The sequence below is a fragment of the Eucalyptus grandis genome, chromosome 3, assembly GCF_016545825.1.
Source record: "Eucalyptus grandis isolate ANBG69807.140 chromosome 3, ASM1654582v1, whole genome shotgun sequence".
NCBI classification, from domain to species: domain Eukaryota; kingdom Viridiplantae; phylum Streptophyta; class Magnoliopsida; order Myrtales; family Myrtaceae; genus Eucalyptus; species Eucalyptus grandis.
Window position 1 is genome coordinate 15,905,285 of NC_052614.1, and position 23,133 is coordinate 15,928,417.

The following is a 23,133-nucleotide window of genomic DNA, read 5'->3' on the forward strand; positions in this document are numbered from 1 at the left end:
TCAACCGGGAGTCCGTACAGATCGGACGGTCAGCAGGATCTAAGAAAATCGAATCTAACGGAGGACACAGCAGCGTTGGATTGAAGCCCTGTTAGAAGAAAAAGAGAGAGAGGAAAGTCACGCTTTCTCTTCCATCGGAAGCCTCCCTGTACGGCTTGTTTGCACTTTACTCTCCTCTTCGCTTCGCTGCTCGGAACCTACTCGAGATTCTCCCCGTCTCTGCGACCCACCAAGAATCCCCGGCCCTCTTCGCCATCATCAATGGTGGGTTCGTTTATGTGCTTTTCTTTCCTTTTCATCATTCCATTTTACGCGCGTCCATTCTTATATGGATAGCTCCTGTTCTTGTTGTTGCTCGGTCTTCTCGAATGTCGATTTCTTTTCGTGATTTCTTCTCGAGCTTTTGGGTCCTGGTCAGATGCTGTTTCTTTTGGGGGTTCTGGACCTGAGCGATCTGGTTACGTGATCGCAAAGTTTGGATTTTTTTTTTCCTCATTTGGTTTGTTGTTTTAATTGTTGTTCTTTCCCTTGCGTGTCTCTTTCAGGCTTTGCCGAATCAACCGATGTTCGATGACCCGAGGTTCAAGCTTCTCATCGTTGGCGATAAGGGCACTGGTAATTGTCACTGGCGTGCTCTGTTTTTACCAGTTTTGATTCAATCGCTCGTTACTTTGTATACAGAACACGTGCATATGCTGTCGTGATAAATTAGGGTTTGCTCTAGTAATTTTACTGGTCGGGATCAGGAAAATATAACGTGCTTATGGCTATATATCCTTGAAGAGGATTTACCATTTGGAGTGGCGGACAGCATGTTTTTCCCCAATTTCTGGGGATTTGTCTGAAATCGAAGGGTGTCAGACAAAAAGTGGTTTTGCGATCTTCTTCATTTGTCACGATGTAGAAGCCATGAGATGATATGTCTTTTCTTTCTAGTGTCGAGCAAGGGATAGCAGACTGAGCGTAGTCCGTTCCTTTGTGCAGGCAAAACGACTTTTCTGAAGAGACTTATTCCTGAGGAGTTTGAAGAGGAATATGAGCGTAAGCGACGTGGAAATGCCTGTTATTTCCTTTCCATTTCTTTTCTTTTTTGATGTCATTAGAATATCATATTGTTTAGTCTGTACTAATCTTCTGGTATTGTCCTTGCGCATAACAGCAACTACTGACGTCGAACCCCATTCTCTGAATTTCTCGACAAACCGGGGGGGGGACGATCTGGTTTGACTGCTTGGATACTCCAGGGCAGGTTCTAAGAGATGGATATTAGTGAGTAAAGAGAGTTCTGTCTTAGAATTTCCTTGCTTTATAAATCAGTGGAAGGATTTTTCAGATTCCAGTTTACGTTCTTGTGAATTCAGTGATAATAGGAAGAAAATGTTGTGTTGAGCTTGTATTTTACAATGCTTTAATTACGGGTAGCTATATTTTGGTTGGTAGTTTATTCAACTGTCTGGGTTTTACTAAGGATAACTATTATCACTTGATAGTGGTGCAGTCAATTCTTATTTGTAAAGTTGTGGAGGAAGAAGCAAGTATTTTTGCAAAAAAATTTCCACGGTAAAGGGTGCATATCTGTTTCAGGGTTGTCCTTAGTTCTGATTTTGTTAAAAGTTGGTAAAATTTATGTCAGTCGTATCTCTTCAAAACCTTATTTTCGGACTGCGTCTTGTACTTAATGCTGGTGGTGTTAGAGTGGTCTTCTGAATGTGGCAATTTCCTTTATTCACGTTTTAACCTTGCTTGTGGGAGAGGGATTCCCTCCCTCTCCCTCCTTTGTCTGTGGGTATCCAAATTTCAAACTTTTGTTCGTTGTTCTGCAGCATTCCTGGCCAGTGTGCAATTATTATGTTTGATGTCACTGCTCGATTGACATACATGAATGTTCCCAGATGGCATCGTGATCTCTGCAGGTAGATTAGACACGCTGGCGACCTTTGTATTTGTTCTCGCATTACAGTTTTTGATGGTGCTATATCTTTGCTAATTACCCATTAATTTAATAGGGCCTGTGAGAATATACCTATAGTTCTCTGTGGAAACAAGGTAGATGTGCAGAATAGGCAAGTTCAAGCAAGGCAGGTTACCTTCCGGCGGAAGAAGAATTTGCAGTACTATGAAATTTCTGCAAAAAGCAAGTACAACCTTGAGAAACCCCTCCTCTACCTGGCCAGAAAACTTACTGGGTACTTGAGCAAAACGTGCAAATCCTGTTTGCAAAAGTTGTTATGGTCTAAGTAGCTAATTATTTGTTGTGGTAAACGCAGGGATTCAAATCTGCACTTTGTTGAGCTTCCTGCTCGTGCTCCTCCGGAAGTGCACATGGACTTTGATCCACAGCAGCAGTAAGAATCTTGGCCTATATTATCTGCTATTTGTGAAAGTTGTTACGGTCTAGTAGCTAATCATTTGTTCTGGTAAACGCAGGGATCCGAATCTGCACTTTGTTGAGCCTTTTGCTCTTGCTCCTCCAGAAGTGCACATGGACTTTGCCCCACAGCAGCAGTAAGAATCTGGGCCTATATTATCTGCTTTTTATAACGTTGATTTCTACGAATTGTCGTGTCGTCGTGCATCCTGGTCTTGGTCCTCCGCCTCTCTCTTCTGGATGCACTTAATTGCATATAAGTAAATCGCAATCGTGCTTGCGAATGATGCGGTTTGTATTATGGAGGGGTATTTGTAGCTGTGGTTGCCTGTCCGGTCTGTCTGATCTTTTATTCAGTGGCTGTTGTCTTAATCTCGCGTGGGGTCACAGATACTGGTCACAGATACAATAGTATTCTGTGGCCAGTGTCTTTTTTTAAAAACACGACGCTCTGATGTGACGTGCATTAAAATGTTTAACATGCAGTACTTTGATTGGCCAAAGTATTGTTTTTTTCTCGCGTGGGGTCAGTGTCACCATCAGTCTCGCGTGGGGTGGCGTCGCGTCGTCACACTATTTTGTCTTTTTCGTAAATTGTTCTGTAGCTAGTTTTCTTTTTCTTTTTTTGGGTCAAAGTTGTGTAGCTAGTTTGATGGTTCATAAACCTCTTCTCAACTGTCCTTTGACCTACGGTGGTGGTTGTCTCGAACAGGCATGAGGCAGAACTTGCTGAAGCAGCTATTCAGCCACTTCCCGATGGCGCTGGAAAAGCAGTTTTTAGGTTTGGAGACGGTAGTGGGCATTCGAGACGGCGGGTGGTTTCAGCCTGCATCCTTGCGATTTTGGAGTTCTACATTGGGGAAGCGAGATGTTTTTGCTTTTTTGGTTTTGCTAAATTACATAATTGTTTCTGGTTGATTTATCAAATTGACCTTCAATTTCGGTGAGTACGAATCAATAGGTAACGACATTCTTTTTAGACAATTTTGGTACGGGAATTGCTGTTAGGGGTGTTAGGTAGGTGGGTTGGTTCGAAAATGGTCCGACCTAAATTAATTCATTTAATTTGTATCAATCCATTTTGATGTAATACAGTTTTGGTAAATTTGTACTCTTGACTCGATTTATATTGCTGTAATGCATCCATTCAATTACTTTTAAGCTCTTTATGTTAATGTGTTACTTGGTTAAAATTTTATGTCAAATTAAAAAAACAAAAGAAAAAAGAGTAAAATAATAAAATATGACGATGTATGTAAATAAAATGAAAGAATCATAATAATTACAGAAGTGCGTATGTATCTGCTCTATCGATCGAAGTAAAATATTAAAATTTTACGACACGACAAATTACAAGATCTGCGAATCCCACGGGAGAAGAAGATTCTTTACTTATATCAAACATAAAAACAAGCACTAATTGTGCAAATTGAAAAAGCCAACGTACGCTCAACGAGAACACGAAATAGTCTTTGCACGTCGTCATCACAAGCACCAAAAAATGAAATAGCCTTTGCGCGTCGTCATCATGAACATTAAATCCCCGCTTGCTCGATAATTCACATGATCGGGAGAAAGGGAAGCGTATCTCTTGCCGCTCCAACCTTGTAGCGTATGTAACTAATAAACAAGTACCTCCAAACCCACGTTAATAATGCATATTTCAACGGCGAGCCGATGACCTAACCAGTAAAAACAAGCGGCTAACGACAACCTCAATTTGCGAATTGAAAGCATCCCGAACTAAAAACCTCCGACTACGTACGCTAAAGCACCACGATCACCGGTCTTCGACGCACTTCTAGAAATCACCCCTCCCGCCTCCCCTCCCCTCCCCTCTCTCTCTCTCTCTCTAAGCACGTTGCGAGTAAAGCGAGTCAAAACACGGGGAGATGGGAAGTGGGACTCATGGCGTTGACGTTGATTTCAGACATGACCGGACCAATTAAAAGATTTAGAATTTAAACGCATTTCATACATAGGGTTTACAACTCTGGGCACAATTTTCTCAAAAGAAACGCAATAGATTACTTTGCGTGCTATTACATCTTATCAAAGTTTGCATCTCGAGAGTCCATCGATACTATGATTAAGTGTGCTTTAAAACGCCAGATGTCCAATCGAACACATAATCTAAGGAGACAAAATCGGGCGAAAAATATTCATCCATTGCCCATTTTTGAACCGGGAACTTATGGGGGAGAAAGAAGAGAGAGTAGCTTTTTCACTAGCATCGTGGCATGGCACGAGGAAAGCTTCAAAAAACTTGGACCGAGCAAGCACGGATCGCCGGAGGTCTTGCCAACATTGAACAATGCATACTTCGTGCCTTAAAATCAGTTTTCTTTCTCAGGCGTCTTTGGAGAATTTCGCAGTAATTTTGCCGTTACGCATCCAACAATTGATAACGAGTCGTCGTTGGTCCGACAATAGGCGTTACTTTACCATCCAACATCTAGATGGCTTTTCATTCGAATTTTGGTTGCCTAAAATCAGATTTCTTCCATTGGGATCTCTGGGGGAATTTCACCGTAATTTTGTCTGTTTGGCATTCGACAATCGATGAGGAGTTGTTTGCAGTTGGACGATAGACGTCATTTGATCGTCCAACGTTTGGATACTCGGTCTCTTTGATCCGACGGTGTCTATGTTGATTGCTTTACAAAATTCGAACTTCATCGATGGCCCTAAAAACACTTTTTAATTCCAACTTTACCAAGGACAGATAGTCTCCAATCATAATCGATTAAGCATCCGTGAATTTTCTTCATTTTGGTGTGAACTATCTATATTTGATAAGGAATCATTTGATTTAGTATGCCGGAATGGATTAAAATAGCCGACCACACGGCTTCGGTTTAGCAGTGGGAGGGGGAGGAAATAAAGGGCCAAAATTTTAGATTTTTTTTCATATCTTTTCAGTCAAATTTTCGTTCCCCTTACTCTCACACGCAACGAGGGAATGAAAATCGATGAGAATTGACAAGAATTTGAAATTTCGTTTTTGTATATTCTTCAGAAATTTCCTCACTTTCGGAACGAAATTTAGAAACGTGGAGGGGAGGAGGGGCAGAGTTCAGCCAGGAGTCTGTACAGATGGGACGGTCAGTAGATTCTAATGTTAGACAGAAGAAGAAAAATAGAAAAAGGGAAAATAACGCTTTCCCTTCCATCTAAAGTCTAAACCCCCTCCCCGTACGGCTGTCCGCCCTTTCCTCTCCGACTTCGCTGCTCCGAACTTATTCGAGATTCTCCCTGTCTCAGACACCCTCCGAAATCCCGACCCTCTTCGCAGTCATCAATGTTGGGTTGGTTTACGTGCTTTTCTTTCATTTTCATCATCCCATTTTCCGCGTGTCCATTCTTATATAAATAGCTCGTGTTCTTCTTGTTGCTGGGTCTTCTTGAATCTCGATTCTTTTTGTGATTTCTTCTCGAGCTTGTGGATCCTGGTCAGATGCTGTTTCTTTTGGGGGTTCTGGAGCTGAGCGATCTGGTTACGTGATCGCGAGTTTGGATTTTGCTCTCATTTTGTGTGTGTGTGTCCTTTGTTTTTTAAATTTCTTTCTCGTTTCCTTTGCGTGTCTCTTGCAGGCTCTGCCGAATCAGCAGGCTGTCGATTGCCCGAGCTTCCAGCTTGTCATCATCGGCGATGCTGGCACAGGTAATCGTCACTGGTGTGCTCTGCTTTACCGGCTGTATACATATCGGGGAGCATATGCAGTCGTTATACATTAGGGTTTGCTCTAGTTATTTCACCCGTCGGGATCAGGAAAATGTAACATGCTCATGACTACATCCTGAAAGACACAGGATTTACCATTCGAAGTGGCGGACAGAATGTTTTTACACAATTTCTGGGGATTTGTCTGAAATCGAAGGGTGTCAGACGAAAAGTGGTTTTGCGATCTTCTTCACTTGTCACGATGTAGAAGCCATGAGGTGTATCTTTTCTTTCTGGCGCCGAGCAAGGGATAGCAGGCTTGGCGTAGTCCGTTCCTTCGTGCAGGCAAAATGACTTTTGTGTGCAAGGAGGGGATGCCGATGGCAGGGCCAGTATTGGAGTGAAGTCGTAACTAGTAGAGGTGTCAGCAACTGAACCGAAAATCCATATGAACCGAACCTAAAAATTTGAATTCAATTTTTCGGTTCGATTTTCATTAAAAATTAATATTTATTTTATTGATTCGATTTTTATCGGTTAACCGAACGGAACCACGAACAAAATCAAACCATCAGTTTTATTCTCTCCCGACTCCCGTCTCCTCTCCTCTCGTGTCTCATCTTGGTCGGCTTGGAGGTGCGACGGCGACGGCGACGGCGACCGATTGAGGGACAGAGCCCCTTTCTTCTGCAAGTCTCTCCTTCGTCCTCTTCCTTTTGTAGCGCAAATTGTCGAGTTTTGCGACGGTAAGCTCGGATGTTTTTGGGATTTTTTCTCGCGGCGCATCGCGTTTGGATCTTTCGTTTCTTGTTTCGGGATCTCCCGTTTGTTCGTGCTTTCGAGTCCCGGCCTTTCGGATTTCGGGTGAATGAGTGGGGTCGGTAATTCGTATTGGTGGCTTGAAATTTGGGGTGGAGGAATGGAGGAACGATCGCTGTACGTGCGTCCGCTGCTGTAGTTTTGGGATTGGCCAAGCTTGGGCTTGTCTTAGCTGCTTCGACCCTCCGTTCCCATGTCTCCCTCGCCCTCTTTCTTTGATAAAGCTGCGTTTTTTGCCCCTTTTTCTTGGTGCCCAGAAGCTCCGAGGGGGAAGAAAGTCGGCTCCGCTCTTCTGGGTTTTGGCTTTTGGTCGAGTCTTGGGGGTTTAGACGGCGGATGTGGTTCGACTGTTTTCATTGCGCTTCTCTTCTTCTCCTTCTTCTTCGTCTCTGACGCCGTCCTCTTCGCGCCAGCGTGGTGCCCTCTGCCCTCCTCCTCGTAAGCTCCACAGGTGGTCCGATGCTTCTGCGAATTGCTCCCACGGTGGTGGCATTGCGGGTCTTGGTTTCGGAACCGAAAGCGATTTGCCTCTTTGAAGGTGCGATTTTTCCCGTTTCTTTTTCTGGGGAAATTCTCTCTTCTTGGAGTAAGTTATCTTGTGAGGGCTCATTTGAATGAGCTGTTTGTTGTGATGATATCTGTTTTGCACATTACCCTGGCAAGATCCTGTTTCAGTTTGAATCGGATTGGTTTCTTTTTTTTTTTGGTGTTTTGGGGGACTGTTCTCTTGTGTATGATTGTTGGAGTCTGTAGCATTACATGGACTTAATGACTGACCGGCATTAATTTGGAGAAGGAAGGGCTTGTTAGGAAATGAATGAGTAGAAAGATCTCATCTTGGTTAGGATTCTCTGGGTATATCCCATATGTTGGGTCTTTTGTGCTAAATGCTTTATATGCTTTTCGGCTGTTTGGGATTTTCAGTACACTTGATTAGTCTTCCCTTGGTATATCCAAGCAATTCATGCTTTGGGCTGAGCGCACTGCATTATTTGTTGAAGAGGTCAAAATGGATTAAAAAAGTTTGACTCCTAACCAGCCCATTGCGATCAAACAATTTATGTCGATGATGCAAATACTACATATTTGCTCTTATGCCAATCGTCAACTGTAGTTATATGTTGATGCTGCCTGATTGTTATAGTTCTCAAAATGGCTGTTGTTGTTCAGTCAGTGTAATGCTTCTGAGAAGTTTAACTTGAACTGGGTATTAAGACATTACGATTTAAAGACAGCTTATGCTAATGATTTTTAAAGAGATGCCTTGTGGTGACACTTCACTACTTATGCCAAGAAAGATGGGTAGGGATTGGTTGATGAGTATTTGAATTATAAAATCAAATGAATTCTTCCTCTGTTCACTCCTCTGGTGAATTAGCTTGCATATAAACAATGGTGTCAACTTGGTGCCTCATTCTGGCTATTAACTTATGCTCAGTTGAAATTATTTGAGGCTTTCATTCGATAAATGTGGATTGACAGTCCCTTTCAGAAAGTCAGGACAGTGTGTGCTTGCGAATTTAGTGTACTCCTTTCAGTTCCATCACACTCAAAAGAACAAGAATGAACTATGACATCGTATGCTGTAAATTTATTATTTATGTGGGGGTTGGCTTAAATATGTTTGAGCTCTCCTTGATATCTGAAGCTCTTTCTTGCCCGTCGTCACAGGGAATCGGTGACTGCACGAAACTGGAATTCTATCTTGTCACTTACGATGAAATTGGGGGAATTGCCTGCTGAAGGTTTGGGGAACCAGCAGACCGTTTTTCTGGTTGTGCCCCAGTTTTTTGGACATCGAAAGCAACGTTTATTGAGCCACCTTTTGCTCAAGAGGAGGTGATCATGTACGACAGTTGCATGCACCTTCACCCCATTGATGAAGAAAATTCTATGTTCGGGGAGCTTCCAATGGAAAATGAGCGGGTCACTCGCATCCTGTACATAAATTCAAGTTATGACTTGCTAATTCCTGATTTAGCTGGGACTCCAGCAACTGACAGGCGTAACGGGGGAAGGATCTGCAAGTATAGAGACGGTACATTTGGGTTCGGGTTTCTTCAGGACAATTTTATTATAGACCTGAAGCACATAGCCCCGAATGGTTGTCTTCTTCACTAGGTTAAGCTTTGTGATAATTGATTTGGTCTTCTGGATTCATTCTGTACATATTAGAATCTTAGGAAAGAAGAGCCATATATCCAGTATGGCACTGGCGTCATGTTCTTTTGCTTTAGACCTGCGGCTCCACCTTGTTGGCCGCTTTGTAACATAGTTTATCGTTGAAATGATGGCATCTGTTCCAAAGTTTTATTGAATTCTGGCGATTCTTCTTTTGACCCATTTCTCTTACCTCAATTTCCTTCCCAACCCCCTCTTATGCCTGCCCAACTGCTTTACTATTCAGGATCTGTCAGGGGAGTTTACAATAAGCTGATAAAGTTTATCTCGCTAAAACACTGTTACCATGGATGATGTAAGGTGATATACCCTTTTTCCTGGAAGCTAATCCAACTTCCCCAAATAATAGTGGGGACTCTGGCTTTCTCGACCATAGGGAAGGTAGGCAGGTAGGCCTTTGCTGTTCCGCTCTTTCGATTTGATGTGTTAAAATTAGATTGAAGTAGCTTGTTTATCATGGTACTCGTGTAGAATGGATGGTTGCAGTTGCAGATTCTTTTTTAGAGATCATTGCAGAAATTTCTCATAGAACTCAATTTATTTTCGGCAGTAGGGGCATACATATACAAGAGTCATCTGAGAATGCATTTCCTACGAAAAAAAAAACTGAAAACCGAACCGAACTGAAATTTCGGTTTGGTTCGGTTCGGAAGATTTTTCTAACGGTTCGATTCGGTTTTTCAAAAAACCCAAACTGAACCGAACCGTTGACGCCCTAGTAACAAGGTAGTCGTACTAGAAGGTGCGGTTAGATCACCTCCTTTTCAGGAGAGCTAATTCTTGTTGGGTATTTTGGTTTGACATTGCTTTTCATGGTTCCGAACTGGGATTCGTTCTTTCGCTACTAATGATCATGGATGGTCATGGACGAGCACAAGGTTTGGTTTTCAGTGGCGGACGGGTGAGTAACACGTAAAAACTCGCCTTTGGGAGGGGAACAACAGCTGGAATCGGCTGGCTAATACCCCATAGGCTAAGGAGCAAAAAGAGGAATCCGCCCGAGGTGGGGCTTGCATCTGATTAGCTAGTTGGTGAGACAATGCCACCCACTCGAGAAGCTAGTCGCCAGAAAGAAGCACGAGGAAGCCAAGCTGTCTACGAAGCGGTAGCTCCTCCACTGTGGTCGTGGTACTAGGCTCGTCGCTACTTTGAGAGACGTCTTTCTGGGGAGTTTGAAAAGAAACATGAGCGTAAGTGACGTGGAAATGCCTGTTAGTTCATAGTGATTGATACTGCTCCGACTTCAATGGGCATAAACATTGGGCTCAAACCAGGTGAAAGTTGGAGAAGCAGTAGGATTTTGCTCATTACTCATTCATAGACAGTATTATCACAGAGAGGACTTTGTTCCACTTTATTGTTACGAGGCTGAGCAGGAAAATCAGGAAAATATCAAGCATGGCCCCATTAGTGTAGAGATATTATGTTCTGAATGCAACATTCTTTTTCTAAATTAGATGAATGCGACAAAAGTGTATCCACAAGGAGATAAATAAAGGAACCTAGTTCACCAAATAAATCAATTCGAGTTACTCGGATTTGCAAGTTCCTCTGATTTCCCCCCCTTTGACATTATCCGATTTATACCCTCGTTTCACCTAATCGTGAATCCCACGTGAGGATCACATCGTATGCGAGGGAATGTAAATACACATTGAGTGTACCTTAATATTGCTAGAAGTACAATTGGACCCCAGGCTCTTGTTCTAGTTGCTTATAATACATAAATCCCAGGTGGTGTTAGAATGCCTTTTTTGTTTGCTTGACTTCCTAAAACTCGTGGTTCCTCAAAGTTCAAACCTACATATTTCAGCCAAAAACAACTTGCTACATATTGAAAGAAACTGTATCTTAGTTCACGTCTTTAAAACATCCGCAGCAGAAGAATAGAGACCTTACATGCCAACATCCTGGGAAGACCTCGACATGCATTTGGAGACAATACTTCTTCCAGAAAGAAAGAGCTCATCACTCAGGAAAACATTCTCTCATAGATTGCCAGTAAAGACTTGATTTCACAAGTATACAAGGATTCAAAACCTATCTGCTACTGCTTAAGTATCTAAAGGTGCTCCAAAGAACTCAATCGCTACTTCTTTGACACGGTTTTCTAAACGATATCAGAGCATGATACCAAAGTTACTCAAGGGATCAACAGAGGGACAAGGCCATTAACACTGAATGTTTGTACCTTGTCAAGCAAATCCTCAATTCAAAAGATCATGAGGTTGAATCTGCTCACGCAGAATCACTACGTGACATGCATCTAGTAACCTCCTGTCATGAGACTCCTACTAAGGAATTAATATCTTGTACCAAAGAAGACACCCGCCGCCATGTTCTAGATCATATACAACTACAAACTGCTGACGGAATAATCTGCACTAGACGGTAGATGGTAATAAATGGATACAATGTAAAATACTAATACATTCATCTATACAACAACATTAGCAGAATATCTGAACATACTTCAAAGACAAATGCTTTAATAAACACAACGGATCAATACCATGGACAAATAACAGCCGAAAGCACGAGATTGCAAAAAAAAGAAGAAGAAGAAAGAATGCAAGGAAAAGGATACATCAAGTAAAACCCATAATCGAAAGCCCCAGCTAAGACGAGGGTAAACAAACGATCCCTCAGCACCGGGTTCCTCTTCAACGAGAGACGAACTGTGAAACTATATTCCTAACGAAGCAGCATCAATTCAATAAGAAAAACAAAAGCCAGATAGGATATGACAGAAACGATTGAAAACCCACGAAATTTAATCAAACTCTAAACGATCATCATACGTACAGAGAGAAGAACATGACCTATATATTTAATTTTTATTAATTTCTTGAAAAACCTAATATTTCCCTCGGTCTGTCAATCCCTCAATTCCTCAGTCCCTCAATCCCTCTTGTCAGCAGCATGTACAAGTTCCAGAGGGAATAGAGTTTAGAAAAATGGCTCGAAGGACATGATCTCATTCATTTTGGTGATTTTGATGCAGCCTTGCAGAAGACTTATGCACCCTTTTGCATGTCATCATCTTCCGGAGGACATGATCAAGACTGCAGAAGACTACTTGCTCCATAAGTTTTCATGAGGAGATATCACAAATCTTACTTTTTGTTTGTTGTGTCTCTTTGGAAGATAATGACATGCAAAATAGGATGAATTATATTGCGAGAGTTTGGCTGACCATATTATAGTATCTCTTTTGTTATAAAGAACTTGGACTACACATGATACACGTTGATTTAAATTGCATAGAGGAAGAAAACAAATAAGTCACCGGTTCCATTGGAACCAGACCAGGAAACCAGACTGGATCAGTTTCATCGCAACCTATCCCTTGGGAGGAGGAAATAGGTTTAGGGATATTACGCTTTAAGGACGGGCCATGGCGTGATTAAAGACACGACAGCCTCCTGCCCATACCTTGCGTGATATTGGATATTTTTAGGAATTTTGCAAAAATGAGTCACCATTAGCCTATTGGGGTACACTGGAAACCATTCGAGGCATGGGAATATATCTCGCTTTCTACGCAATCAAAGAATCTATGATTGATAACTTGATTACACTAATTGATCAATTAGTGCATTTTAGATTACCTATCTTGTTTATTTTAAAAGAAAAGATTTTTGTCAAGACGGTTTAGATTGATTTATTAGCAATTATATAAGGTAATCATGCGGGTGTGCAATCATTAAAGTAACCATTTGCAATCAAATTCCTAATTGTAATAAACTTTAGCACATGTAATTAAATATGATAAAATATGCGAATTAAGCATGTGATATAACCAAAATATGAGCAAATAAATGTCTAATTACACTAAGAATGCAATATATGGCAATTCCTAACCAAACCCTACATTTTTGGATTTTTGAAAAAAAAAATTTGGGAAAACCGGGTCGGGTCCCGTCTGACCCGACCCGGGTATGGCAAACTCGGGTCGGGCCTTCGCGCGGCCGGGGTTCGGCCCAACCAGAGGGGGCCCTATACTCTTGTAAGTGGGCCCTTCTGTAGGCCCACACAAAGAAAACAGAAAGGCCGAGTTGGGCCAGTCCTCTTGTCTGCGATCAGAGGGAGCCGCGACGGCGCGCAACACCGGGCGGCTTCCGGGCGGACGGCGGCGGTGGCTAGCGGTCAGGCGGCCCCTCGGTGGTGGCGAGGGTTCGATCGAGGGCTTCGCCGGTCTGCGACTCCGGTTCAGCGACCGTCCGGTCGTGACAGAGAGGGCAGCGGCGGCCGACGGCGCGGCGGACGGCGCGGGGGTGTCTGGCTAGGGCTCGACGGCCCTGCGCCGGCTAGGTGAGGGAAAAATCCGGCTTCCAGGCGGATGGCGGCGCCGCTCCGGTGACCAAACGTCCAGATCGAAGCTCTAAACGACGAAGTCAGGCGCAGGTTTCGACCAGGCACTGCAGCAAACAGGTGGGGGGCATTCGGGAGTCGAGGGGTTCCGGGCTTGGCTGAGGCTCGAACGCGAGCCCGGACCGCCGGTGAGGCGTCCCAAAGCAACAGGAAATGCGAGGGGGATGGGTGGTGACCGGAGCTCGCTCGAAACGGCCGAGGGAGCTCCGGCCCGCTCGGTACAACACACGCACACCAAGTGTTTGGCGAAATGCCTACCTGGGTTCCGAGGAGACGGCGGCGGTCGGCGTCGGTCGAGTGGCTCACCGGCGGCGGCAGGGCATCCCGGGGGGCGCGTCGACGACGGTAGCGAGGGGTCTTGAGACTCCTTTCCTCCTCTCCTCTTCTCCTCTCGCTCTCGGTCCTGGATTCTGGCGAGGTTGGAGGCGGTCGGCGGCTCCGGCAGCGATCGACGGTCCAGGGGGGGAACTCCTCCTCCTTCTCCGGCCTGTTCTCCTTCCTTTCCTCTCTTGTTTCCGTCTCCCTCTCTCCCCGTTTCTCTCTCCCTCCTCTCGGCTTGTGTTTCCCCTCTTTCTCTGTCGTTCCTCTCTAGTTTTTCTTGAACCAGCTCGCGCCCCAGGCCCCCTGCAGCACCGGCTGCCCCTTGCCGGCCCCGACCCGCGGATCGTGCCACTCGCCTGCCACCGATCCCCCTGCTCCTCTGTCGCTGCTGCCCTGTTTTTGCTGTCCCCTTCTGTCCTCTTGCAGGTCTGCGCGCGAAGACCAGGGTGAGGAAGGACGGGTGCGGGCCGGCCCGAAGGAGAAAGGAACTGGGCCGGGCCGTGCGCGCGTGAGAGAAAAAGAATGAAGGATGGGGGCGGCCGGGCCAAGGCCGGATCCGGCCCGACCGGACCCCTAAAGTTTTTTTTTTTAATTATTAATAATAATTATATATATATTTTTTAGCAACTAATTCCTAATTTTCTATATGACTAAATCCTGAATAAAATCGTAAAATTTAAGTGTTAACAGGTTCCATTGAAAATCTTCTCTCTTTGCCTTTAGTCCGAGTCGATTCTCGGTCGCAAGATTAGCCGATCTCTTCCTCAGTCGTAGAAATTGGGAAGAGTTCCTCTTGGTTCGTTTCTCGATTCCTTGGTGGGACTGGACCACAAATCAATTATCCCTTGTCTTGCACCCTTTGATTTTGGAGTTCTATATGGGGATGAGATTTATTTTCACTTTTTTTTGTGTGTGTTTTGCTAAATTACATAATTGTCTTCGGTTGATTTATCGAATTAACCTTCAATTTCAATGAAGACATACTAATTTTTAACATAATATCTTTTTAGACAATTATGGTTCATGAATTGCTATTTTCTTATCACTGTTAAAGGCTTTATTGTGCTTCATATTGAAAATGGTTATGACTTAATTGAACAACTGAAATATTTAGGATTTTTTAGTGTTTTCTAGTCTAGTTTAAGAAATAATTGAACAAATTAAAAGATTTAAAATTCAAATGTATTTCATACATAAGACTGAGAACTCGTTGCACAATTTTGTTAGAGGAAATGCGACAAATTGTTGCAAGTTCTATTATATTCTCGATTGTGGGATTCATATCATGAATGCCTCATTCCATAGAGGCTTTTTTCACCGGCATAGTGGTGGATCATTGGAGGTCTTACAAAACTTTGAACAATGCATACTTCATGCCTTAAAATCACTCTCTTTTTTCTATGTCTCTGGGAGAATTTTATCGTAATCTTGTCCTTTGCTCATCTAGCAATTGATAACGAGTCATTTTGGTTTGATCATAGACAATACTTTATCATATGATTTATGGATATTTAAGCTCTTCAGTTCGACGGTCTACATTTTGTTTTTTAGCAAAAGTCAAATTTCTTCATCAATAGCCTCGAAACACTTTCTTGATTTCAATTTTTACTAAGGGCAACCTGCCTTCCATCACAATAGATTTATTATCTATGAATTTTCTTTATTTGGACGTGCATAATCTACCTTATGAATTATTATTCGATTTACTATTTAGAATTGATTGAGATATCTCATTATACGACCTTTATTTGGTAAGGAAATTAAAGAAGTTAAAAAAAACTAATTAATTCTCGCTAAAAAAATTAAAAAATTTCCCTTGCTTTTCATTCAAATTCTCGTTCCCCCACATTCAAATTCGATGCAATAATTGGGGAAAATTCTAGAATCCTGGCGAGATGGAGGACGAAAGAATTTGAACTTTTTTCCGGTATATTTTGCTGCCAAGTGTCCTCTCTATCTCTCTCTCTCTCTACCCCTGGGATTTTAAAACAGGTGACTGCACAGATCCGACGGTCGACAGATTCTAGAACGCCTGCTCGCCGTCGGGAAAATAATCGAATCTGACGGACGAGGCGGCAGCGTCAGCTTAAAGCTACGTTCGACAAAAGGCGCAAAAATCGCGTCTTCCTTCTCGTTCATTCCTCCTCTCCCGTCGCTTTCCCTCCCCTCTTAAAACCCCCCCTCTCTTCCTCATCAAAGCACGCAGCTGTCTCTCCCCCTCCACTACGCTTCGCTCCTTCGAGAACGCATTCCTCTCTCTCTCTCTCTCTCCCCCTCGCGACCCTCTTCGCCGTCGTCGATGGTGAGTCCGTTTGCTCGATTTTCTTTCCTTGCGATCGAGTCGTTCTCTGGGCGTTCGTCGTCATGGGTGGCTCGTTTTTTTTTTTTCCTTTTTGGTTGCGGGGTGTTCTTGAATCTGGGTTCCGTTTGTCGTTCTTCTCGGGTTCTTGGGTCGTGGTCGGATTTTCTTTTGGTGGGGTGGTGCTGGAGCCGAGCGATCTGGTTACGTGATCGCCGAGTTTGGATTTGTTTTTGATCTCATTTGGTTTGTTGTTTTAATTGCTGTTGTTTCCTTGCGTGTCCCTTTCAGGCTTTGCCGAATCAGCAGACCGTCGATTACCCGAACTTCAAGCTCGTCATTGTTGGCGATGGAGGCACAGGTGATTTGTCGCTGGCGTGCTCTGTTTTTTTGCTGGTTTCTTGATTCAGTCGTTCGTTGCTCCGTTTGCGTAGGAGGGTGCGTATGCGTTAGGGTTTGCTCTAGTTATATTACTGGTCGGGATCGGGAAAATGTAGCATGGCCATGGCTGTATCCTCTAAGATAGAGGATTTACCATGTGAAGTGACGGACAGTATGTTTTTGCACGATTCCTGGGGATCGGTCTGAAATCGAAGGGTGTCGGACGAAAAGTGGTTTTGCGATCTTCTACGTTTGTCATGATGTAGAAGCCACGGGGTGTATCTTTTCTTTCTAGCTTCGAGCAATGGATAGCAGGCTGAGCGTAGTCTGTAACTTTGTGCAGGTAAAACGACTTTTGTGAAAAGACATCTTACTGGGGAGTTCGAAAAGAAATATGAGCGTAAGTGATGTGGAAATGCCTTTTATTTCTTCTTCTTCTTTTTTTGTCATTAGATTATTATTTTGTTTAGTCTGTACTGATCTTCTGGTATTGTCCTTGTGCATAACAGCGACTATTGGTGTCGAAGTCCATCCTTTGGATTTCTTCACAAACTGTGGGAAGATCCGGTTTTACTGCTGGGACACTGCAGGGCAGGAGAAGTTTGGTGGTCTAAGAGATGGATATTAGTGAGTAAAGAGAGCTCCCTCTTAGAAGTTCCTTGCTTTTAAATTAGTGGAAGGATTTTCAGATTGCATTATATGTTCTTGTGAATTGAGTGATACTAAGGATAACTATTATTACTTAATAGTGGTTCTGTCAATTGTTATTTTTAACCTTGTGGATGAAGGAGCAAGTAGTTTTGCAAAAGAATTTCGACAGGATGGTGTTGTATATCTGTTTTGTGGTCATCCTTATTTGTGATATTCTTAAAAGTTGGTAAAATTTATATTTCAGTAGTATACCTTTTTAATCTTATTTTGGAGAAAAAGGAGGAGGGCTTTAAGTGTTATTGGACTGTGTGTTGCTGGCGGTGATAGTTCTGAATGTGGTGATTTCCGTTATTCACTTTTTAACCTTGCTTGTGGGAGGGGGAATCCCTCTTCCTCCTGTGTCTTCGTGTGTTGAAATTTCAAACTTTTATTCGCTGTTCTGCAGCATTCATGGCCAGTGCGCAATAATCATGTTTGATGTCACTGCTCGATTGACGTACAAGAATGTCCCAACATGGCATCGCGATCTCTGCAGGTAGAGTAAAAACGCTGGCTACCTACTTATTTATTTTCGTACTGCAGTTTTTGATGGTACTACATCTTTGCTAATTTCCCATATTTATACAGGGTCTGTGAGAACATACCTATTGTTCTCTGTGGGAACAAGGTAGATGTGAAGAATCGGCAAGTTAAAGCAAAGCAGGTTACATTCCATCGGAAGAAGAATTTGCAGTACTATGAAATTTCTGCAAAGAGCAACTACAACTTTGAGAAACCCTTCCTCTACCTCGCTAGAAAACTTGCTGGGTACTTGAGCAAAGCGTGCAAATCCTGTTTGCTGAAGTTGTCATGGTCTAGTAGCTAATCATTTGTTTTGGTAATCGCAGGGATCCGAACCTCCACTTTGTTGAGTCTCCTGCCCTTGCTCCTCCAGAAGTGCATATTGACGTGGCTGCACAGCAACAGTAAGAATCTTGGCCTCTATTATCTGCTTTATTTTACATAAATTTCTACTATAGTAAGGCAAATGGGCATATTTCCTCTTCCTCTCTCTTCTAGATGCCCTTAATTGCTTATATAAATCATAATCATGCTTAAGAATGTTACAGTGTGTATAAGGCAGAAATTGTAGGCTGTGGATTGCCTCTCTGATCTTAGCTGCTCTTCTCTTGTTGGGTTACGTTAATATTAATATTCTGTAGCTAGTTTCATAGTTCATAAATCTCTTCTCAACTTTCCTTTGACCAATGTTGATTTTTATTCTCTCCAACAGGCATGAGGCAGAACTTGCTCAAGCAGCTATTCAGCCACTTCCTGATGACGATGACGACGCCTTTGAGTAGAGGGTTGATGAACTGATGGGCGTTTCAAGCTTTTGGTAGTGCATTTTATGCTGTCTTGAATTGATTGGATGAGCAGCAGAACAGCGATATCTCAGGATCATGGAATTCTGGTAGCTGGATATACTCCTTTCTATTTCACTTGATCCCTTTCTGTTTCCTTCTGTTCTTTTCCTCCTGTTGCTGCTTTTCAAGTACGGTCTTGTTAATGAGTGTCCTATAATACCAGTAGGAAGTCCTCTGCTTATGGGCTATTATAGCATGGGTGTTTGGAGATACTTCTTCATTGAATCTTAAATAGCATTATATTTTTCTCCTTCTAGTACTATTCAGGTTTCATTGTCTGACATTGTGGCTATGATGAAGTGATGCGTATGCCTTTCAGATGCACGTGCCTGAGTGATCTATGTCAAATCAGCCTATTTGTTGGCTTGGTGTTTTTCAAGAACTCCGATTTTCTACCCAAATATGAGTGACTAGTAGCATAGCAGGGAACCAGGGTAAAACAGATTTGATGGTGAAGCTTGTGCGTGGGGACTAAGAAAACATTCAGTTTATCTGCAGCTCTAGCATTATAAAGACGCATTTATCATGAGATCTCTCAACTACATGATGTCAATCCACATTTTAGACAAACTTATGTTTCTCCAGTTGAGTTGCTTTTGGTCGCGAGACTTCACATAAAACAAGCAGGGAAACTTTTACTTGTGAGAGGCTTTTCAATTGACTGGATTTCTTGTCTTAGTTGAAATCCTCAGATCCACAAAGGCGTCTCTGTATTGAAGAACTTGTTATCTCAGGTTCAAATCTTGCTTGCTATTGGGTTAAGCTATGTAACTGAATTTTGACATGATAAGATGTTTATGAATGGATTGGCGTGGTGGATTCACCTTGGGGTGCACAAGATGGTCCAAAATGGTTAAGTCTATATTGTCAAATATCAGTCATATCCAGTTGCGACTTATAGTTGTCTGAAGTGGACTCGTTTATAATGATCCATAGACCCAAGTTTGATTCATGCCTCGTTCAGAACTCATATTTCATGTTGGCTTTTCATACTGAAAAAGGATCACTCTGTAAACCAGAACTCCTCGGCAAGGGTTGCAGTTGATCCTGCCGCTAGAACTTCTATAGCTTCCACGCCTAGTGGTGTTAGCATTAACCATCAATCTAAATCCTAGAGTAGAGATCCCAAGCCTTTGCTTCGTCTCTTTCGGGCAGTCGAAAAAGCTGATCTGTAGCTTCATCATTCTCTAGCAAAGGGTACATTATGAAATTGCAACTAAAAGGGTATTTCTTCAAAATATGACTACCCACGTCTACATTCCAGGTTCTGCTTTGCCAAAGGAGGTCATGTACCTAAATAGTGTATACAAGGTCAAGTTTTGGCCAATGAATGTGAGCTCCAGTTCCCTGCATATGAAAGCTTAGTCATCAGAAGCAAGATGTCTCGGCAATATTAAGCATTATAGTTCATAGTGATTGATACTGCTCTGACGTTAATGGGCATAAGCATTGAGCTCATGCCAGGTTACAGTTGGAGAAGCAGTAAAATATTGCTCATTACTGATTCATATATAGTATTATCATGGAGAGAACATTGTTCCACTTTATTGTTCTTGTCATAAGGCTGAGCAGAAAAAATATCAAGCATGGCAGCAGTAGTGTAATGATCTTATGTTCTGAACGAAACATCCTTTTTTAAATTAGATGAATGCCATATCAAGAAGACAAAAGTATATCCACAAAGAGATAAATAAAGGAACCTAGTTCACCAAATAAATCAAATTGAGTGACTCGAATTTGTAAGTTGCTCTGGTCTCCCGGCCCCTTAATATCATATTGTTTATACCTCCTCGTCTCTCCTAATTATGCCCATTAATATCATCCTGTTTATACCTCCTTGTCTCACCTAATTGTGAATTCCATGTGAGGATCACATCAGATATGAGAGAATGTAAATATACATCAAGGGTACTTGAATATTGCTAGAAGTACAATTGTACAACAGACTTTATTCTATTTGCTTATGATACATAAATCCTTGGTGGTGTTAGACTGCCTTATTTGTTTTGCTTCACTTCCTAAAACTTCTTGTTGCAGGGAAAGCTAGATAAGGTACGTGGTGTAATCGAAATCATGTCCTGAGCAGTCCCCAATTAGTTTGAATCGTGGGTTGGCATGTAAGACATTGGACTGTGCATACTGCGGCCCAAATTTCGACCAAGTCTTCATTTGAGCCCAGACCTGGTCTGCAACCCTAATTATGCAGTGGTCTTCCTGTTTGTTCAAATACTTCCAAACATTGGCAGAATTTAAGGATCTTGACATAACAAAAGGTGTTTACGACCGTCACCTGAAAATTCTTGTTGGGCTAAAACGCCTGGTCACCCTGCAAAAGGTTCAATCATTGAAGATTTTGAAGAAACCTCCACCTGGTACTTGCAAGGTAATGACAAGAAATAAAATGGGTTTGCACATAATGCACATATGGTCTTGTCCTTAACCGGAGCAGCAAAAAGATGTTCACTTTACACAAGTCTCCAACCATAACTCTTACATGAACTGACTCTACTACAGCCAAAAGGGATTGGCGACCACCCTGATTCGGCCTTATCGCCAACACATGTGAAAACCACATGACTCCTGTGTACACGAGCCTCCCTGAGTACACACACACCCACTTGCCCATGTCCCCGGTCGGGCCGTACTCATGCTCCGTGTCAGCCAACGGCCAGGCCCCGGGAGCTCTGACCGGGGTCCCTCCGGCGCCCTGTGGAGTCGTCGCTGCTGGTGTCGGTTTGCCTACTCGGATTCCCCAGGCCACACCGGAATGAGAGTTCATTTCCCACTAATAAATCACGTCCACATCAATCCAACTCAGAGGTGGGGGCACGAGAGCTATGGCCTCTTAGCCCCTCCCCCTCTCTCCCTGTCTCTCTCTTTGTGTATGCCCACAACATGTCCATGAAATGTGGGGTTGGGCTCAATAAGGACAGTGCCCAAATTTTCAGGGGCTCATCAGGCCCCATCCATCGGGGCAGTGGCAAGGAGTATTTCAATGCAAAAGAGGGACAGTAATTTCGTTGTCGGTGGGTGGTCGGATTAGGGTTTGAGAATGACCGGTGTACATTCGACAATTTAATTCAGAAGAAAACAAAACAAGAAGCATAGGAAAATAGAGAAATTGAATTGGGCCTCTTCTTGCTTAATTAATTTCTTCTTTCACCAATCGTCTTCTATTTGCTATTATCCAGAATGGGGTCTCTCTTTGCAACATGGCCCCTTCTGTCCTCCATCTTTTCCGGTTAAATGGCCAGCCATTCCTCGAAAAACAACAAACCTCCCATTAATTTTCTTGGCTTTCGTTTTGAAAATCATTTAACAAAATAAAAAGGAAAGCAACAAAATTTCCTTAGGTTCCCTCAGAGTGCAAATCTTTTGAATATTAGGTGATGCATTCCGGTCACGAGGTTGTTGAATTTGCATGAGCAATAATAATAAATGTAACATATGTCGTTTGGACACTCACCTTGGCACATCTAAGTAGATAAGATGCGTGAAACACTTTTTTTTGTACATATATATATCGATGGTGGGTCGACGCATCAACACATATTCAATGCAATACTCAAGTTCAGAGAATTTAATCGAAACCCTTGTGTTTTTTTTGCATGAAAATGGTAACTGCTCGTCTGCCCTCTAATGCGAGTTATAAGTGGAATTGTTGGTGATGAACGACATGCCATCAAGCTGAGGGTATGTGTGTGTGTATGTAGTGGAGGTGATGGGGGGTGACGATGACATGAAAACCTAGCAAAACAGCGACAGAGGTCGCATCATCACATGGATTTGGTCATCGAGGGGAAGATGGTGGTGGGGGAAAAACCCTATCTGTGCCTGCATATAGACATGCAAGATGTGCATATATATCGTGTCACTTCGTTATCTAAATTTCAGTAGAGAGAAATTATTGCTTTGATGTATCGAGCGGGAGATTTAAGATGGCGACCGCACATCACGTGGCCCATCATGTGAAGGGTACGAAATTCATGCAAATGTATGCAAGGGCCGTGTAGTGGCAGCCAGATTCATGAAAACTTGGAACGGGTCATGTTGTGGAAAGAGAGCATGTGCTCGAGCGTAAAAGGGGAAGATAGGGGAGCAGCTGTCGCTGTCTATTCCAGGATGTTCTGTTGCTGAGTTTTCTCTTTGTTATGATGATGATGATTATTCAACATGCCAATGTTAAATGACAACCAGTGGCGAACCCTGAATTAATTGCCAAGACCAGACACTGCTCTCTCTCTCTCTCTCTCTCTCTCTCTCATTGACAGACATACACACATTTGATGACTAAGCTTTAAGAATCAGTGTCTCTCCTTTACACTTGGAACGGGACGGCTTTGGCTTCACCTCCTCTGATTGTGTCATTGAAGATTCAGCTGTGCATGCAGATGAGATGGTCATGACTGGAAAGTGTTCAAAGAAAAAACTAAAGTAAATTGAGAAGATTGAAAGCATTAATATGATGATTGTTTTAGGTAGGCAAGGTTGATATTGTGAGTGTGTGTTATTCCTGTGAGCATGACATTTATAATTTCGTGAAATTTTGTACGGTCCCTTTTTGTTGTTTTACATTGAATTTATAAGTAGAGTGAGATGATGCGTATATAAGGCCCTATGAAATCTCGTATTCAAATAATGTGAAATGATAGTTAAGTACATAGGACTA

General features: G+C 42.7%; 1 protein-coding gene, 1 long non-coding RNA gene and 1 pseudogene across 5 annotated transcripts; all 3 read left to right on the plus strand.

Moving 5' to 3' along the window:
- The first annotated feature begins 279 nt into the window (after positions 1–279).
- Positions 280–3,529, plus strand: LOC120286317 (annotated as a pseudogene).
- Positions 3,530–5,540: 2,011 nt separating this feature from the next.
- On the plus strand, positions 5,541–9,194 carry LOC104431006. 4 transcript variants are annotated; one of them, XR_005549161.1, is made up of 5 exons: positions 5,541–5,676; positions 5,963–6,032; positions 6,182–6,778; positions 7,265–7,389; positions 8,523–9,194. It is a non-coding gene; the product is annotated as an uncharacterized LOC104431006 (long non-coding RNA). The 4 variants fall into 4 exon arrangements; XR_005549160.1 differs by lacking the exon at positions 5,541–5,676 and adding an exon at positions 5,683–5,864; XR_005549159.1 differs by lacking the exon at positions 5,541–5,676 and having other exon boundaries at positions 5,683–6,032.
- A 6,671-nt stretch (positions 9,195–15,865) lies between these two features.
- On the plus strand, positions 15,866–18,782 carry LOC120291236 (GTP-binding nuclear protein Ran1A-like). Its single transcript, XM_039308324.1, has 8 exons — positions 15,866–16,029; positions 16,318–16,387; positions 16,751–16,807; positions 16,917–17,034; positions 17,504–17,593; positions 17,686–17,865; positions 17,946–18,023; positions 18,332–18,782. Exons 1-8 carry the CDS (start codon positions 16,027–16,029, stop codon positions 18,399–18,401), a joined length of 666 nt encoding a protein of 221 aa, XP_039164258.1. The 5' UTR covers positions 15,866–16,026; the 3' UTR covers positions 18,402–18,782.
- The last annotated feature ends 4,351 nt before the right edge of the window (positions 18,783–23,133 follow it).